The sequence below is a fragment of the Oryx dammah genome, unplaced genomic scaffold (assembly GCF_014754425.2).
Source record: "Oryx dammah isolate SB20612 unplaced genomic scaffold, SCBI_Odam_1.1 HiC_scaffold_17, whole genome shotgun sequence".
Classification (NCBI taxonomy): Eukaryota; Metazoa; Chordata; class Mammalia; order Artiodactyla; family Bovidae; genus Oryx; species Oryx dammah.
This window is the reverse complement of record NW_024070201.1, coordinates 48,215,559-48,224,070: the sequence shown is the minus strand read 5'-3', so window position 1 is coordinate 48,224,070 and position 8,512 is coordinate 48,215,559. Positions and strand designations below refer to the sequence as shown.

General features: G+C 42.1%; 1 protein-coding gene across 1 annotated transcript; it reads left to right on the top strand.

The window, feature by feature from the left end:
• Positions 1-271: 271 nt before the first annotated feature.
• On the top strand, positions 272-1,222 carry LOC120876683 (olfactory receptor 51F2-like). The gene is given in 1 exon segment (XM_040258654.1): positions 272-1,222. A coding segment is annotated over 1 exon segment (951 nt).
• Positions 1,223-8,512: the final 7,290 nt, after the last annotated feature.

The window sequence follows — 8,512 nt, the reverse complement described above, 5'->3', positions numbered from 1 at the left end:
AGGTGCTGACAGAAAATGAGATGGTTGGATGGCATGGTCAACTCAATGGACTTGAGTTTGAGCAAACTCTGGGAGATAGTAAAGGAGAGGGAAGCCTGGTGTGCTGCAGTCCATGACATTACAATGTCAGATATGACTGAGCAGCTGAACAACAACTGTCTTTTATAAATGTTTACTTGGTGAAATAATTTTATGTGAATGCATAGTAAGTGAATGAATACAATTTATCATTTTAGAACACTCAGATTAAATACTTCAGCTTGAGTTCAACATGTCAGCTTTCAAAAATACCACCTCCTCTACCATCATTTTCCTGCTGACGGGTGTTCCCGGGCTGGAAGCCTTCCACACCTGGATCTCCATTCCCTTCTGCTTTCTCTATGCAACTGCTCTCTCAGGAAACAGCCTGGTTCTCTTTGCCATCGTCACTCAGCCCAGCCTCCACGAGCCCATGTATTATTTCCTCTCCATGCTGTCCACCACTGACCTTGGCTTGTCAATATCCACTCTGGTCACCATGCTGGGTATCTTCTAGTTCAATGCCAGGGAGATCAGCTTTAATGCCTGCTTGTCACAGATGTTTTTCATTCAACTTTTCACTGTCATGGAATCTTCAGTGTTGTTGGCCATGGCCTTTGATCGATTTGTGGCTATCTCCAATCCTCTTAGATATGCCAGTGTCTTAACTGATCTTAGAATAGCACAGATTGGAGTAGTAATCATCACCAGGGGGACCCTAATACTGACTCCTATGGTGGTGCTTCTTAAGCGCTTGTCCTATTGCCGCAGCCACGTGCTCCATCACTCCTACTGCTTCCACCCTGATGTGATGAAACTCTCATGCACAGACACCAGGCTCAATAGTGCAGTTGGTCTGACAGCCCTGATCACCACTGCTGGGGTGGACTCGATCTTCATTATCCTTTCTTATCTTTTGATTATCAAGACTGTCTTCAGCATAGCATCCTCAGAAGAGAGGAAGAAAGCCTTCAGCACATGCATCTCTCATCTTGGTGCTGTTGCTGTATTCTATATTCCATTGATCAGCCTGTCTTTTGTTCACAGATTTGGGAAACGGGCCCCACCATATGTACATACTCTGATTGCAAATGCCTACCTGTTGATCCCCCCTGTAATGAACCCCATCATCTACAGTGTGAAGACCAAACAGATACGCAGAGCTGTGCTAAAAGTTCTCCATACCACTGCAACAAAGAAGTAGATGTGTTTCTCAATTTTTTTCTAGTCCTGGGCATCATAAGAAGTGAAAGTCACTCAGTCCCGTGTCCGACTGTTTGTGATCCCATGAACTGTAGCCTGCAAGGCTCCTCTGTCCATGGAATTCTCCAGGCCAGAATACTGGAGTGGGTAGCCATTCCCTTCTCAAGGGGATCATCCTGACCCAGGAATCGAACTGGGGTCTCCTGCATTGCAGGTGGATTCTTTACCAGCTGAGCTACCAGGGAAGCCCATGGGCAACTTATAGATGAGTAAAATGCCATTATAGAAGCAAAAATCTTGAGGCTCATGCTTGGGATGAAAACATCAAAAATATCACTTTAGCTTTAAGTAAGAAGACCCTCAGATAAAAAAGATAAATTTAAGCTGGAAAATCCCTGTTACCATGTTGCTCAGATAACCCCAATTATATTAATATTTCTTCATTCAAGATGAAAGATTTATAATTACCAAGATCCTATGATCCAGTTTTGGTTTCACATATGGAATTAGTTTTTGTTTTTGATTTTTTAGACAAAGATGGGAATGAAAAGTATATTCAGTTCAGTTCAGTTCAGTCGCTCAGTTGTGTCTGACTCTTTGCAACCCCATGAATCGCAGCACGCCAGGCCTCTCTGTCCATCACCAACTCCCGGAGTTCACCCAGACCCACATCCATCGAGTCCATGATGCCATCCAGCCATCTCATCCTGGGTCGTCCCCTTCTCCTCCTGCCCCCAATCTCTCCCAGCATCAGAGTCTTTTCCAATGAGTCAACTCTTCACAAGAGGTGTCCAGTAGAGGTGTCCAAAGTACTGGAGTTTCAGCTTTAGCATCATTCCTTCCAAAGAAATCCCAGGGTTGATCTCCTTCAGAATGGACTGGTTGGATCTCCTTGCAGTCTAAGGGACTCTCAAGAGTCTTCTCCAACACCACAGTTCAAACACATCAATTCTTCGGTGCCCAGCCTTCTTCACAGTCCAACTCTCACATCCATACATGACCACAGGAAAAACCATAGCCATGACTAGGCGGACCTTTGTCAGCAAAGTAATGTCTCTGCTTTTGAATGTACTATCTAGGTTGGTCATAACTTTTCTTCCAAGGAGTAAGCATCTTATAATTTCATTACCAAATTTTTATCATCTAAACCTGGCACACACAAACTGGCATTGCCCATGGCTAAATATGTTTACTTTTCTTTATGCCTATGGCTTCCCTGACCTTTAATATGATGGCTGTTATCATCATCCATACATTTTTTACTGCTTTGTCAGTCATTTAAAATTTTTTGTCAAATAGTCTTACTTTCACTTAGCTCTTCAGGTAAGATTTATAACAGAATCATTCTGTGAAAATAAGTCTCCTCAGATCACCTCCAAACTGTACAGTTTATTTAGAAGTACTGATGTCATACTTGATGCTTAATACATTTGCTGTTGGTTAGCAAACATCATCTCAAAATAAAGTAATTTTCTTTATTAAAAATTTTTTTTAATTTTTACTTTATTTTACTTTACAATACTGTATTCATTTTGCCATACATTGACATGAATCCACCACAGGTGTACATGCGTTCCCAAACATGAACCCCCCTCCCACCTCCCTCCCCATAACATCTCTCTGGGTCATCCCCGTGCACCAGCCCCAAGCATCCTGTATCCTGCATCGGACATAGACTGGCGATTCGTTTCTTACATGATATGCCATTCTCCCAAATCATCCCACACTTTCCCTCTCCCTCAGAGTCCAAAAGTCCGCTCTACACATCTGTGTCTGTTTTGCTGTCTCGCATACAGGGTCATCATTGCCATCTTTCTAAATTCCATATATATGTGTTAGTATACTGTATTGGTGTTTTTCTTTCTGGCTTACTTCACTCTGTATAATCGGCTCCAGTTTCATCCATCTCATTAGAACTGATTCAAATGTGTTCTTTTTAATGGGTGAGTAATACTCCATTGTGTATATGTACCACAGCTTTCTTACCCATTCATCTGCTGATGGACATCTAGGTTGTTTCCATGTCCTGGCTATTATAAACAGTGCTGGGATGAACATTGGGGTACATGTGTCTCTTTCAATTCTGGTTTCCTCGGTATGTATGCCCAGCAGTGGAATTGCTGGGTCATAAGGCAGCTCTATTTGCAATTTTTAAAGGAACCTCCACACTGTTCTCCATAGTGGCTGTACTAGTTTGCATTCCCACCAACAGTGTAGGAGGGTTCCTTTTTCTCCACACCCTCTCCAGCATTTATTGCTTGCAGACTTTTGGATCGCAGACATTCTGACTGGTGTGAACTGGTACCTCATTGTGGTTTTGATTTGCATTTCTCTAATAATGAGTGATGTTGAGCATCTTTTCATGTGTTTGTTAGCCATTCGTATGTCTTCTTTGGAGAAATGTCTATTTAGTTCTTTGGCCCATTTTTTGATTGGGTCATTTATTTTTCTGGAATTGAGCTACATAAGTTGCTTGTATATTTTTGGGATTAGTTGTTTGTCAGTTGCTTCGCTTGCTATTATTTTCTCCCACTCAGAAGGCTGTCTTTTTACCTTGCTTATATTTTCCTTTGTTGTGCAGAAGCTTTTAATTTTAATTAGATCCCATTTGTTTATTTTTGCTTTTATTTCCAGAATTCTGGGGGGTGGATCATAGAGGATCCTGCTGTTATTTATGTTGGAGAAATTACTAGAGCTAATCAATGAATATAGTAAAGTTGCAGGATATAAATCAACACACAGAAATCCCTTGCATTCCTATACACTAATAATGAGAAAGTAGAAAAAGAACTTAAGGAAGCAATTCCATTCACCATTGCAATGAAAAGAATAAAATACTTAGGAATATATCTACATAAAGAAACTAAAGACCTATATATAGAAAACTATAAAACATTGATGAAGGAAATCAAAGAGGACACTAATAGATGGAGAAATATACCATGTTCATGGATTGGAAGAATCAATATAGTCAAAATGAGTATACTACCCAAAGCAATCTACAAATTCAATGCAATCCCTATCAAGCTACCAGCGATGTTTTTTACAGAACTAGAACAAATAATTTCAAGATTTGTATGGAAATACAAAAAACCTCGAACAGCCAAAGCAATTTTGAGAAAGAAGAATGGAACTGGAGGAATCAGCTTGCCTGACTTCAGGCTCTACTACAAAGCCACAGTCATCAAGACAGTATGGTACTGGCACAAAGACAGAAATATAGATCAATGGAACAAAATAGAAAGCCCAGAGATAAATCCACACACATATGGACACCTTATCTTTGACAAAGGAGGCAAGAATATACAATGGAGTAAAGACAATCTCTTTAACAAGTGGTGCTGGGAAAACTGGTTAACCACTTGTAAAAGAATGAAACTAGATCACTTTCTAACACCATACACAAAAATAAACTCAAAATGGATTAAAGATCTAAATGTAAGACCAGAAACAATAAAATTCCTAGAGGAGAACATAGGCAAAACACTCTCCGACATAAATTACAGCAATTTTCTTTATAGTTCTTAGTTTATCAGGAACCAAATGCAGACACAGTTTAATTTGGTTGGATTTATATTGCTATATTTGAATTCTTCTGTCAAGAAGACTTGAAGTGGGTAAGGTAGTCTTGCTCCAGATAAGAAAATGGAAGTCACACCAGTGGTTAACACTGGAGTTATTTAATCCAAGGAACTGAATACACAGGATTAGAGAAATTCAATGGGACAAAGGTAATACAGAGTTAATAACTGCAGGATGTCATTTCTGCCTTTAAGTCTATCTAAGCAAAAAGAAGAGTTTGAGGTTATGAAAACCTAGACGTTTGGTGGAGGGTCTCCTCAGAGCTGACTCTCAGACCTGTAATGAGAGGGTGCTACCCTGCTGGGTTAGTACCTCAGAAGTTCACAGGACAGACCACAGGGAGCCAAAACTCAAACCTCTGTGGATGGGCACTTTGTAGGTGGAGCTTTTGCATCAGGAGCCCAGAAGAGGACCTTTCAGAGAACTGGGACTCAGATCCCTGGAAAGGAGCCCACTTATATTGGTGCTAAGAGTGTGGAAATACTTGAAATTGGAAAGTGAATCTGAAACTAGCCAACAAAGAACTATTGCTGTCCAAGCATTAGCAGGAACAGCAAGGAAACAGTGGAGATACTTGTCCTTCCAGTATAGCACGGAACCCAGCTGTCAAACAATGATCATGGTTATTTATTTTTTGTCTTCTTAGCAGCTTCAGGGCATAGAGAATGGTAGTTTATAAAGCTGAGGTACAATACCTTCATATACAGCACAGTGCAGTAATGTGCATGTAACAGAATTAAGTTTGATGGGGCCATTAGAGGAATTTCCTTAGTTTCTCTAATCTGGATTGTTGATAATAACATCAGTATCCAGGTGGCTCAGAGGTTAAAGGGTCTTCTGCAAGGCAGGAGACCCAGGTTCAATCCCTGGGTCGGGAAGATCCCCTGGAGAAGGAAATGGCAACCCACTCCAGTATTCTTGCCTGGAGAAATCCATGGACAGAGGAGCCTGGTAGGTTACAGTCCACGGGGTCACAAAGAGTCGGACACGACTGAGCGAATTCACTTTCACTTTCATAGATAGAGAAGTGCTTCCACACTTCACCAAACATTTCTACATACAATCTTTGGCAATGCTGCTAATTGAACATTTTCAGGAAACATGGAATGTGAACTATTCTTTAGATTAAATGGGCCTAACTGACATATGCAGAACATTCTAGACAACAGAGGCAGAATGCATATTCTTCTCAAGCACAGGAGGAAATTCTACCAGGATAGGTCATATGTTAGCTCATCAGTTCAGTTCAGTCGCTCAGTCATGTCTGACTCTTTGCAACCCCATGAATCGCAGGATGCCAGGCCTACCTTTCCATCACCAACTCCCAGAGTTCACCTAAACTCATGTCCATCGAGTCCGTGATGCCATCCAGCCATCTCATCCTCTGTTGTCCCATTCTCCTCCTGCCCCCGATCCCTCCCAGCATCAAAGTCTTTTCCAATGAGTCGACTCTTCTCATGAGGTGACCAAAGTACTGGAGTTTCAGCTTTAGCATCATTCTTGCCAAAGAAATCCCAGGGCTGATCTCCTTCAGAATGGACTGGTTGGATCTCCTTGCAGTCCAAGGGACTCTCAAGAGTCTTCTCCAACACTACAGTTCAAAAGCATCAATTCTTTGGCGCTCAGCCTTCTTCACAGTCCAACTCTCACATCCATACATGACTACTGGAAAAACCATAGTCTTGATTAGACGGACCTTAGTCAGCAAAGTAATGTCTCTGCTTTTGAATATGCTATCTAGGTTGGTCATAACTTTTCTTCCAAGGAGTAAGCGTCTTTTAATTTCATGGCTGCAGTCACCATCTGCAGTGATTTTGGAGCCCCCAAAAATAAAGTCTGGCACTGTTTCCACTGTTTCCCCATCTATTTCCCATGAATTGATGGGACCAGATGCCATGATCTTCGTTTTCTGAATGTTGAGATTTAAGCCAACTTTTTCACTCTCCTGTTTCATCAAGAGGTTTTTTAGTTCCTCTTCACTTTCTGCCATAAGGGTGGTGTCATCTGCATATCTGAGGTTATTGATATTTCTCCTGGCAATCTTGATTCCAGCTTGTGTTTCTTCCAGTCCAGCATTTCTCATGATGTACTCTGCATATAAGTTAAATAAGCAGGGTGACAATATACAGCCTTGATGTACTCCTTTTCCTATTTGGACTAAAATAAGTCTTAACAAAATTATCTGTCAGTCCTGCCAGGGATTCTAAGGATTTCACAGATCTTTTGTGTGGATGTAATGGCTCACACTTCTTGTTTCCTCTTGGTGGTGGGACAATTCTTTAGAATGTATGTCTTCTCTCCACCCTGCAGAGCCAGGCTGACTGTTGCTAGACTCCCATTTGCTTTCCCTGTAATGTGCTATTAGTTCAACTTCATTTGCTTTCTTTTGATTCTACCTAGTCCAGCTATTTCTCTGTATGTGCCCACTGGCCATGTGTAAAAGCTTGCACTGTCCACCTGTGGGGACACACACTGTGAACTGTCTATGGAGGACATATAGTAAGGCATGTGAGCAAATGTGGGGCTGAAGTGAGGCGTCCCCAGTGGCTTTTGGGCAGGCTTCCTAGTAGTCTGCAAAGTGGTTAATAGCTTCTGAATCTCCTCTGTGAGTTTCAATCCCTGACTGCTGTGATCCCAGCTCTCCATGTCCCTGAGTCATGCAAATCACCTTATTATTCTGCGGGGTGCAGAGCAGTTCAAAAAGACATAGGCCTCTTTTGAAGCATCCTTTACTGCTGGGGAAGGTGCCCCCTCACTTCCCTCTCATATTCCCCCATGGAAGAGGTAACCTCTCTTGGCACTCATATCTCAGTGGAGTTATGCTGCCTTCAGGTAGCATTGCAGGTAAAATGAATCTGTTTTTTTCTTCTTCAGTTCAGTTCAGTTCAGTTCAGTCGCTCAGTCGTGTCTGACTCTTTGCGACCCCATGAATCACAGCACACCAGTCCTCCCTGTTCATCACCATCTCCCGGAGTTCACTCAGACTCACATCCATCGAGTCAGTGATGCCATCCAGCCAGCTCATCCTCGGTTGTCCCTTTCTCCTCCTGCCCCCAATCCCTCCCAGCATCAGAGTCTTTTCCAATGAGTCAACTCTTCTCATGAGGTGGCTAAAGTACTGGAGTTTCAGGTTCAGCATCAATCCTTCCAAAGAAATCCCAGGGTTGATCTCCTTCAGAATGGACTGGTTGGATCTCCTTGCAGTCCAAGAGACTCTCAAGAGTCTTCTCCAACACCACAGTTCAAAAGCATCAATTCTTCAGTGCTCAGCCTTCTTCACAGTCCAACTCTCACATCCATACGTGACCACAGGAAAAACCATAGCCTTGACTAGACGGACCTTAATTGGCAAAGTAATGTCTCTGCTTTTGAATATGCTATCTAGGTTGGTCATAGCTTTTCTTCCAAGGAGTAAGCATCTTTTAATTTCATGGCTGCAGTCCCCATCTGCAGTGATTTTGGACCCCCCCAAAATAAAGTCTGACACTGTTTCCACTGTTTCCCCATCTATTTCCCATGAAGTGATGGGACCAGATGCCATGATCTTCGTTTTCTGAATGTTGAGCTTTAAGCCAACTTTTTCACTCTCCTGTTTCACTTTCATCAAGAGGCTTTTTAGCTCCTCTTCACTTTCTGCCATAAGGGTGGTGTCATCTGCATATCTGAGGTTATTGATATTTCTCCCGGCAATCTTGATTCCAGCTTGTGT